The 11,419-nt window shown below is 41.3% G+C and overlaps 1 protein-coding gene and 1 pseudogene across 3 annotated transcripts in view; both read left to right on the top strand.

Annotated features, from left to right (window-relative positions):
* Positions 1–11,419, top strand: part of DEK (DEK proto-oncogene) — a 35,440-nt gene continuing 24,021 nt past the window's right edge. The window contains exons 1-5 of one of the 2 annotated variants that reach the window (XM_081088473.1): positions 1–169; positions 528–693; positions 3,911–4,012; positions 4,257–4,366; positions 9,578–9,672. In XM_081088473.1, the coding sequence (XP_080944599.1) occupies positions 537–693; positions 3,911–4,012; positions 4,257–4,366; positions 9,578–9,672 (464 nt within the window). In that variant the 5' untranslated portion in view covers positions 1–169; positions 528–536. Of the gene's footprint in view, positions 170–352; positions 694–3,910; positions 4,013–4,256; positions 4,367–9,577; positions 9,673–11,419 lie in introns of those variants that run through there. The other variant, XM_081088474.1, reaches the window with a different exon arrangement.
* LOC308516910 (large ribosomal subunit protein eL32-like) lies at positions 10,069–10,802 on the top strand (annotated as a pseudogene). The gene is made up of 2 exons: positions 10,069–10,178; positions 10,336–10,802. The product of its transcript is annotated as a large ribosomal subunit protein eL32-like (transcript).

The following is an 11,419-nucleotide window of genomic DNA, read 5'->3' as shown; positions in this document are numbered from 1 at the left end:
CTTGCCCGAACCGCCATTTTGAAAATCTTGTTGATTCTGGGGAGCGGGGAGCGCGGCGCGAGCGTCACGCCAGACAGCGTCCCGCGCGTCCTCTCCTCCGCGCCCGCCACCGCCTCCCAGAGCGCCCTTGTGCCCACGCGCGCCCGGCCCGCGGCGGCCGCGACCCGCGGTGAGGGCTGCACCGGGGCGGGGGGGCGAGAGGGGGCCGTGGGGCCCGCCCGTCCGCCGCGGCCTTTCGGACAGCGGCCTGGGGCGGGGGAGGGGACGCGGCGCGGCCGGGGGCGGGGGAGCGGGGAGGAGCGGCTCGCCCCGCGGTTCCCGCCTCGGGGGTTCCCGGCCCGCGGGCGGAGTGGGAGGGACGTCCCGGGGGAGGGAGCACCGCGGTCCCGGCGCCCGGAGCGGGCAACTTGGAGGGCGGGCGTCCCGCGGCCCCCGCTCCCCGGGCGGTGAGGGTAAGGGGGTTGGGGCCGCCCGGCCTTCCCGCCGCGGGCGAGGAGACCGAGACGCCGGCGTCCTCCCGCCCGCAGGCCGACAGCATGTCCTCCTCGGGCCCCGCGGCGGAGGGAGAGGGAACCCCCGACCCGCCCGCGTCGGAGAAGGAGCCCGAAATTCCCGGCCCGAAAGAGGAAAGTGAGGAAGAGGAGGAGGAGGACGAAGACGAGGAGGAGGACGAGGACGAGGAGGAAGAGAAAGGTGAGCGGTGGGTTTTCCAGGAAGCGGGTTTCTTGCTCTTTGGCGCGTGGAGGCAGTCACTCGGTTGGAGTGTTCGGCGAGAATGCGAAATGCCTCCGGTTTTGTGTGGAGCAGCGTCAGGGAACTCGCTTGGCGAGTCCCGGTGTTTGAAAGACATATGGTCAGTGTTGTTCGCGCCGCCGGCTCCTCAGCATCCGAGGGCTTCCGTCGCGCGTCTGTCCTCGGACGGGAAGTTGGCAGGTTTCAGATCCGCTTTGAAAGCGCTCGGCCTTGGACGTTGACAAGATGATGTCTCGTGTTCACCTTTTGCCTTTGGAGGTTATGGTCGAGTCTTTCAGGAGGCGGCACGCTGAGCCGAAGGTTCGTGCTGGACATCGTGAACTTGTTGGCCGAGTTTCCGCGGAGGCCTCGGGGAGGCCCTTCGCGGGCAGCACTGGTGACGGAGAAAGTGGCCCCGGGCGGAAGCAGTGAGCTGTGAACGAAAGTAGACGAGGGGCCCGGTGCTGTCTGCTGTCTGCGTTTCGTGTGGAGGGAGAACACCGTTAACCCTGCGGCGGGAGGCACGGTCCCGGAGAACTCAGGGAGCTGAGGGAGGCGCTGCAGCCGCGCATCCCGGGCAGAGGAGGAGCGCCTCTTGGGAGCGCGCCCGGGAAATGCCCGGCCGCGAGGGGTCCGTGTTGGAGATCTCGGCGTTCGCAGACGGGCTTAGCCCGGTCCCGGTTTATGGGCGGCTGCCGCGCGGCCACCCTGCGGAAGACAGGCAGGTGAAGTGTTGGAAAAGCAGGCTTAACTGCTCATTTCTGTTAAGCCAAGACCAGTCAGTCCGCGCTCAGCAGTTTATATATACAGTCCGGGTTGAGATTACACAGAATGGTCTGCCTTTTGTTTGTTTAAAGGGGTCAGTGCTCTACGAAGGGAGCCATGTCCGCATTTAAGTGCAAAAATGCTTAGAAAAAAAAATGTTATTTTGTTAACTACCCATAGTACCATAACAGAATTGGCTGTACTATCTACTGGTCCAAGATTTTCCCTCAGCACTTTTTTCTCCAATTTTGTTGTTTTTAGTGTATATATTATTGATTTCAGAGAGGAAGGGAAAGGGGGAGAGAGAGATTTGAAACATCAGTGATGAAAGAGAATCATTGATAGGCTGCCTCCTGCACGCCCCCAACTGGAGATGGAGCCCGCCACCCGGGCATGTACCCTTGGCCAGAATCAAACCCGGAACCCTTCAGTCCGCAGGCCAGTGCTCTGAGCCAAACCAGCTAGGGCTTGTTTTTAGTCTCTTTTAAAGACAGGGTTTGGGTGCCACAGAGATCATGAATTTCAACATGAAATTTTTAAAATATATATTCCCAAGTAGTTCTGATTTATTATTCCTCATTTTGGGTGTTAATGGAACAACTAAAATTTCAGACATTTTTATCCTACTTAGCCCTGAAAATTTAAGTATACTCCTGAGGCATAAAAAAAGCAAGGCAATGAAGTCTGTACCAAATAAGGGATTAATTGACTTTTAGCAATAGTTTTCTTGGCAGGGCTTGGGAGGATGCCTAGTAAAAGATGACTCCTAGATTTCTGTCTTTGGCAGCTGGATGGATAATGCTACCATTTTCTGAAAAATAGAATTCATGAAGGTAATTGAGTTTGGAGATGATTATGACCTGTTTTGGAAACATTCAGTTAGGTGCCTATAGGACATGAAGTAGAGCTGTCCAGTGGCAGCCCTGTTGAAGCTGGGGAAAAACTCTGGACTTGAGATAGACCATGAAAATTATTAGCTTATACATGGCAAGTAACTCAAACCTAATGGTTTAAGTCACTCAAAGAAAGGAAGTGGGGTGATAACAGGGGTTGCTTTTTGAGTGCTTTTCTGTATACCATCGCCAGAATTTACCTGCTGGAATCCCTTTTCCTAATTCTTTCTGTGCAAATCCTTTCTATTTTTTAAAATCTTTATTGTAGAAAGTATTACATATGTCCCCTTTTCCCCGCATTGATCCCTTCTAGCCGCCCCCCCCCTTTACCACACTATTGCCTGTGTCCATGGGTTATGCATACATGCATACAAGTTCTTGTTGATCTCTTCTCCCCCCCTCCCCGCAACTTTCCTCTGAGATTTGACAGTCATTCCATGCTTGTATGTGCAAAATCCTTACATCTCCAAATCTTAACTGCCCTTCAAAGACAGTTCCAATGTTTTGATCCTCATTGGATTCCTAATCCAAAGATAATTACTCTTTCCTCAACTCTTAGAACTCTGTCTTCATTAAAAGTGTTCTGTCATCATCTACTTTTGAGTATGATATTTGTGTCTCATTATCTCTTCTCCCCCTTCCCCTCTCCCCCAAACATGATCTTCTAAAAGATAGTATCAAAATCATCTACTCAACCCTCGTAGCTAATGCAGCTTTGCACAAAATAAGCATTCAGTTCAATGATTGGAAGGATCTTCAACGTTATAGTATGGGGTCCTCTTATTTATCCGACTTTATCTCAGTCAGTAGGTAAGTGGTTTTAGAAAAGCCGGCTTAGTGTTTTAAGTTTTAAAGTATATGTTCTATATAGCCTTTTTTTTAAAAAAAGGGCAATCTGGACTAAACAGAATTTAACATTTTGGGATGATTTATGATCATAATTATGAACATCATTTATTAAACTACAAAGTAATGCCCTCCCACTTGATTGCAGTAAATGTAAACTTGTAGAATTTTACTCTGTCCATAGTTGCCCCAGGCTGCTTTGTCTTAAGGTCCTTTGTTTTCTTTTCTGTCAGTCAACTAAATTGTTGCTTTTCTGTATATCTTTTAAGTTCTTATAATCTTGTCTAAACTAGCTGTTTTCTGAGATATAGTAAACTGAATTTCAGTTAATAGAATTATGTCTAATTAAAGAATAGGCTAACTGAGGATCTTGGCAATTTTTCACAGTGACTGGACTTTGATAGCAATAATTGTAGTTGGATATAAATTTCCTTTCTGATTTTTTAAATATTGGATCCCCTGTGAGGTTGCCAGGTAAATATAATGTTACTCAAAAAATTTGGTGTTGCTGTTAACTGATCAAGTATTTTCATCTCTGTTAATGTTATATTCTCGAAAATCATGTTAAGGAGAAGAGTATGGTATTACGTTTCTGTGATTATTTCCTACATATTTATATAATAAAGTTAATATATTTAAACTTGTTATTTAAGAAGTATTAAATTAATTTCTAGAAAAGAGTCTCATCGTGGAAGGCAAGAGGGAAAAGAAAAAAGTAGAGAGGTTGACAATGCAAGTCTCTTCTTTACAAAGAGAGCCATTTACAATTGCACAAGGTAAGTTTATTCTGTGTTCTTTCATTTTATGATGAAAATGCCTAAATATACAAAAATAATGATTAGCAGTGCTTAGTTTTTAGTATTTACTAAGTAGTAATATATTATTAGTATTATTTTATTTAGTTTGCCGTATTAAAGCAAAAGTTATGTAAATTATGTTATAAAAATAATTTTCATTAAGTTTGCAAGTGTATTAACACAATGGTATTTAACTTTAATTATTATGGTATTTTTTTTCTAGGAAAGGGGCAGAAACTGTGTGAAATTGAAAGGATACATTTTTTTCTGAGTAAGAAGAAAACAGATGAACTTAGAAATCTACATAAACTACTTTATAACAGACCAGGCACAGTAAGACCTTTTTTATACCTTTAACCTAGTAGCATATTTATGTATTTAAAATACTTCACAATAGAAGCAAATTTTAGTCCTAGAAAGCACTTTTAGCAGTCACCTAGTTCAATTTCCATACCATACAAGTGAACAAACTGAGACACATATTTTCTAAATGACTTATCACAGGATATATAGCTGGATATTAGCAATTAGGATTGCAATATCCAGGGCTCTTTCTAATGAACTTGTTTTTATGCCATTCTGAAATGTCAGATTGTGATGATTTTAACGGTTCTTTTAAATTGTATAAGAAATTTTTTTTTTTAGTCATCCAGAATAACAGTATAATTGTATATCATTTTGAGCAAATAGCTGATAAATTAGTTGGTAATTCTTTGCCAGTTGATTTGTTAAAATCAGTGTTTCATTAACTGAGTTATTTTACTGTAGTCACCTCTTATCTGCATTGGGATACATTCCAAGACAGCGATCGCCAACCTTTTGGACTTCACAGTCCACCAGTGGTCCATGGACCACCGGTTGGCAACTTGTTCCGAGACCCCCAGTAATGCTTGAAAACAAGGATAGTATTAGGCCTATGCATATAAACCTATGATAAAGTTTAATTTCTAAATTACACACAGTAAGAGATTAACCCTAAGCAATAATGAAATAGAACAATTATAACAATACCAGAGGCCCAGTGTATGAAATTCTTGCACGGGTAGGGTCCCTAGGCCTGGCCGGCGATCGGGGCCAATCGAGGCCTTCCTTTCCCCTGGCTGCAGGTGGGGGCCTGCCTTCCCCTGGCTGCCGGCTGGGGCCTTCCTTCATTCTGCGCCGCCCCCAGGTGGTCAGCACACTTCATAGCAAGCAGTTGAACTCTCGGTGGGTCAAACTCCCGAGGGAACAATTTGGATATCAGCCTTTTATTATATAGGATAGGATAGGATACTATAATAAAAGTTACGTGAATGTGGTCTCTCAAAATATCTTACAGTAAGTACTATACAATGTTCACCTTTTCACTTAAAGGAAGCACTTTATGGCTTCTCTTTGGTATATCTGAATTGCCAGCATCACTCCTCTTGTGCTTTGGGGCCATCCTATATAATAAAAGATTAATATGCAAATCAACTGAAGGGTGGAAACCACCAGTTGTTGTGACGTGCACTGACCACCAGGGGGCAGACGCTCAACACAGGAGCTGCCCCCTGGTGGTCAGTGCACACCCACAGGGGGGGCGTCGCTCAGCCAGAAGCGTGGCTCAGCGGCAGTTGCAGGAGCGGCCCTAAACTGGCAGGCGGACATCTGCCAAGGGGTTCCAGACTGTGAGAGGGCACAGGCCGGGCTGAGGGGACCTCTCCCCTAACTCCCCCTCGAATGTCATGCACTGGGCCTCTAGTTAGTAAATAAGGATTACTTGAATGCAAGCACTGAGATAACACCACCGTCCATCTGAGCCAACTACTAAGTGACTGATAGGCAGGGAGCATATATAGTAATCCTCCCTTATCCACAGTTTCCCTTTTTATTTTTATTTTTTTGGTCTGTATGGATTCCTTTTTTTATTTGTCCAAGCATATATATATGTATATATATATTTTTTATTGTCTGAAGTTTTACATATGTCTCCCTTTTCCCCAATTGACTCCCCACAGCCATTCCCACCCAGGGCAAGCCCCCACCGCCCCAGTATCTGTGTCCAGGTGTTATGCTAATATGCATGTTTATAAGTCCTTTGGTTGCTCTCTAACAACCCCCCCCCCCCCCCCCGCCATTTGTCTCTGGATCTGTTCTTGTTCATCAAATTATGTTGATCATTATATCCCACATATGAGTGAGATCATGTGATATTTATCTTTCTCTGACTGGCTTATTTTGCTTAACATAATGCTCTCCAGTTCCATCCGTGCTGTTGCAAATGGTAAAAGTTGCTTCGTTGCTTCTTTCTTATAACTCCATTGTGTAGATGTACCATTGTTTTTTAATTCACTCATCTGCTGATGGCCACTTAGGCTGTTTCCAAATCTTAGCTATTGTAAATTGTGCTGCTGTGAACATAGGGGTGCATATATCCTTTCTGATTGGTATTTATGATTTCTTGGATATATTCCTAGAAGTGGGATTACAGGGTCAAATGGAGTTCCATTTTAAACCTTTTGAGGAAACTCCATACTGTCTTCCACAGTGGCTGCACCAGTCTGCATTCCCACCAGCAGTGTATGGGAGTTCCTTTTTCTCCGCATCCTTGCCAGCACTTGTCATTTGTTGATTTGTTGATGATCGCCATTCTGACAGATGTGAGATGGTATCTTGTTGTTTTGATTTGCATCTCTCAGATGATTAGTGACTTTGAGCATGTTTTCATATGTCCCTTGGCCTTCTTTATGTCCTCTTTCGAAAAGTGTCTATTGAGATCCTCTGCCCATTTTTTTTATTGGATTGTTTGTCTTCCTTTTTTTAAGTAGTATGAGTTCTCTGTAAATTTTGGAGATTAAACCTTTATTGGAGATAACATTGGCAAATATGTTCTCCCATGCAGTGGGCTTTCTTGTTGTTTTATTGATGGTTTCTTTTGCTGTGCAGAAGCTTTTTATTTTGATGTAGTCCCATTTGTTTATTTTCTCCTTAATCTCCATTGCCCTAGGAGCTGTGTCTGTAAAGATATTGCTACGATATATGTTTGCTATTTTGCTGACTATGGAGTCTTGTAGGATTTTTATGGTTTCCCATCTTACATTTAAGTCCTTTAGCCATTTTGAGTTTGTTTTTGTGTATGGTGTAAGTCGGCAATCTAGTTTCAGTTTTTTGCATGTATCAGACCAAATTTTCTAGCACCATTTATTGAAGAGACTTTCTTGACTCCATTGTATGCTCTTGTCTCCTTTGTCAAATATTAATTGAGCATAATGGCTTGGGTCGATTTCTGGGTTCTCTGTTCTGTTCCATTGGTCTATATGTCTGTTCTTGTGCCAATACCAGGCAGTTTTGAGAACTGTGGCTTTGTAATACAGCTTGATATCCGGTATTGTGATCCCTCCAACCTTGCTCTTCTTTCTCAGGATTGCTGTGGCTATTCGGGGTCTTTTTTATTCCAGATAAATTTTTGGAGAGTTTGTTCTAGATCTTTGAAATAAGCCGTTGGTATTTTAATGGGGTTTGCATTGAATCTATAGAATGCTTTGGGTAGTATGGACATTTTAATGATGTTTATTCTACCAATCCATGAACATGGTATGTTCTTCCATTTGTTTATGTCTTCCTCTATCTCTTTTTTCAATGTCCTGTAGTTTTCCGAGTACATGTTTTTTACCTCCTTAGTTAAGTTTATTCCTACGTATCTTAATTTTTTTGGTGCAATGGTAAATGAGATTTTTTTTTGTTTGTTTCTCTTTCTGTGAGTTCATTATTGTTGTATAAAAAGGCCATAGATTTCTGGGTGTTAATTTTGTATCCTGCTACATTGCCGAATTCATTTATTAGGTCTAGTAGTTTTTTGATGGAGTCTTTGGGGTTTTCTATGTATAGTATCATGTCATCTGTGAATAAGGACAGTTTTACTTCTTCTTTTCCAGTTTAGATACCTTTTATTTCTTCTTCTTATCTGATCGCTATGGGTAGCACTTCCAGTACTATATCAAACAGGAGTGGTGAAAGTGAGCATCCCTGTCTTGTTCCCATTCTCAGGGGAAATGAGTTTAGTTTCTGCCCATTTAGTATGATGTTGGCTATAGGTTTGTCATATAAGGCTTTTATTATGTTGAGGTATGACCCTTTATCCCCACTTTGCTGAAGGTTTTTATCAAGAAAGGGTGTTGGATTTTGTCAAATGCTTTTTCTGCATTGATTGATATGATGTGATTTTTATCTCTTAATTTGTTTATGTGATGTATCACATTTATTGATTTGCGGATATTGTACCATCCTTGCATCCCCAGAATAAATCCCACTTGGTCATGATGTATGATCTTTCTAATGTAATACTGAATCTGATTTGATATAATTTTGTTGAAGATTTTAGCATCTATGTTCCTCAAGGATATTGGCCTGTAGTTATCTTTTTTTTTGTGGTGTCTTTATCTGTTTTTGGGATTAGGGTAATGCTGGCTTCCTCTTGAATTTTTTGGAATAGTCTGAGGAAGATAGGTTTTAGTTCTTTGATTGCTTGGTAGAACTCCCCTGTAAAGTCATCCAGACCAGGGCTTTTGTTTGCAGGAAGATTTTTGATCGCTGCTTCAATTTTTTGGTAGTTATCAGCCTATTCAGGTTTTTTTATTCTTCCTGATTGAGTTTTGGGAGCTTCTATTTTTCTAAGAATATGTCCATTTCATCTAGATTCTCCATTTTGTTGGAATAGAGTTGTTCATAGTATTTTTTCATAATCATTTGTATTTCTGTGGGATAGGTTGTTAGTTTACCTCTTTCATTTCTGATTTTGTTTATTTGGGTACTCTCTGTTTGCATCTTGGTGAGCCTGGCCAGGGGTTCATCAATCTTGTTTATCCTTTTAAAGAACCAGCTCTTGGGATCTTTTGTATTGTTTTTTTTTTGGTCTCTATGTCATTTATTTTCGCTCTGATCATTATTATTTCCTTCCTTCTGCTTATGCTAGGCTTTTCTTGTTGCTCTCTTTCTAATTCTTTGAATTGTAGGGTTAGATAATTTATTCAGATTCTCGTTTTCAAAAAATTATGTTTGTAAGCCTTTTATTATGGACCTGGAGATTATTATGCTAAGCGAATAAGCCAGTCAAAGACAAATATCACATGATCTCCCTTATATGTGAAATCTAATGAACAAAGTAAACTGGTGGACAAAATAGGTCCAGAGACATGAATGCATGGAACAGGTTGATAGATATCAGAGGGAAGGAAGTTGTGGGAGGAAAGAGAATGGCTTAACCAAAGAACTTATATGCATAGCTCATGGACACAGTAGTGTGGTGAAGGCCTGGAGTGGGGTGGGGTCTGGATGGTGGGGAGTAAAGGGGGGAAAATAGGGGACATCTGAAATACTGTCAATTATAAAAATAAACTTTAATAATTATATATATATAAAATAATATTTTAGTAATAAGTATTGTTTTCAATTGTGAATAAGAAATTTTGCATAAACCAGTATTGTAGGTTAGAGACATATGTGAAAATAAAGATGCTGGCTTGAATTTGTTCTTGTGTACATTACTGGGTAATAAGTAGTATTAATAATAAGAAACATTTTCAGGTTTCCTCATTAAAGAAGAATGTGGGTCAGTTCAGTGGCTTTCCATTTGAAAAAGGAAGTACCCAATATAAAAAGAAGGAAGAAATGTTGAAAAAGTAAGTTATTTTTATAAATATCATGTTTTGATCAATGTGGGTTTTTTTTAATATGTTTTTATTGATTTCAGAGAGGAAGGGAGAGGAGAAGAGAGAGAGAAACATCAAGGATTAGAGAGAATCATTGACCTCAGCTGCCTTCTGCACACCTCACACTGGGGACTGAGTCCACAACCCAGGCATATGCCCTGACCGGCAATCAAACCTCCTGACTCATAGGTCAATGCTTAACCACTGACTCACACTGGCTGGGCTGATCAATGTGCTTTAAATTTTATTTTTAAATATTTAATGTGACCACCCATATGTAGATTGCTAATTCTTTGCTTTAAATGCCTAGATATGACTTGTCAACTTAACCATTAACTTGGGATCTTCATTAGTTTTCAATAAATAATGGCTATCAAGATTATTGAAAATGCAAAGATGTCTTTATTTCTTGGAAGAACGATATACACAGGCAAATCATTCACAGTTGAAATTTCAGAAGATCTAAAGGAAATATAGTGAAAACTTTTCTCTCCTGTTCTGTTAGCCACTCTGTTCCTCCACTTATAGGTACTAAGTTGTTTTGAAGATAATCACTTTGATAGAAACAATGTCTTTCACCATAATGCAAACAAGATGATATATTAGAGTTTTTGTTTATTAAATTCCCTGTAGTTTAAGAACTCTAATCTTCTTCCTCGGTATTGCCTATGGAGGTGGCAGCCATCTCCTACTTGGCATCCTTGGCTGTCTCCAAACCTCTCAGGAAACCAAAGATTATCAAAAAGAAGTTCATCCGGCACCAGTCAGACCAATATGTCAAAATTAAGTGTAACTGACGGAAACTCAGAGGCATTGACAATAGGATGTGCAAAAGATCCAAGGGCCAGATCTTGATGCCCAATATTGGTTATGGGAGCAACAAGAAAACAGAGCACATGCTTCCCAGTGTCTTTCAGAAGTCTTTGGTCCACAATGTCAAGGAGCTTGAAGTGCTGCTGATGTGCAACAGATCTTATAGTGCTGAAATTGCTCACAGCATCTCCTCAAAGAACGTCAAAGCCATTGTGGAAAGAGCAGCCCAGCTGGCCATCAGAGCCACCAATTCCAATGCCAAGTTGCACAGTGAAGAAAATGAATAAACAGCCCTAGCTGGCTTGGCTCAATGGATAGAGCATTAGCCTGCGGACTAAAGGGTCCCAGGTTCGATTCTGGCCAAGGGCACATGCCTGGATTGCAAGCTCGATCCCCAGTTGGGGGCGTGCAGGAGGCAGCCGATCAATGATTCTCTCTCATTGATGTTTCTCTCTTCTTCTCCTTTCCTCTCTAAAATCAATAAATATATTTAAAGAAAATGAATAAACATTATATACATATTGTATTTGTGTTAATAAAATTATAAAGTTCTGGCATTAAAAAAAGGAATTCTTTTATTATGTATTCCTTCCTTGAAACATTATAGTAGGAATACTGAGGGGGAAATGTAATATTTAGTCACAATCAGCAGCCAGAAGAATGATCAAGTCCATGAATTTTATAGTATTGAAAACTTTTTACATTATTTTCTAATGAATTAACTTAGGTATTTTACTATATTTAGAATTGGTAAATGGTGTTTTCAATTTTTATACTCTAATCTGGTTGTGTTTGTATACTAATCAAAGATTATTAGGAGTACTTCTAAGATTTAGAGAAACGTTGGCTACTTTTTAAATGTTTGTAGCCTAGCCAGTTTGGTTAGCTATTGCATTTATATTAT

The sequence above is a fragment of the Myotis nattereri genome, assembly GCF_964212035.1.
Source record: "Myotis nattereri genome assembly, chromosome: 3".
NCBI lineage: Eukaryota > Metazoa > Chordata > Mammalia > Chiroptera > Vespertilionidae > Myotis > Myotis nattereri.
This window is presented reverse-complemented; position numbering and strand designations above follow the sequence as displayed.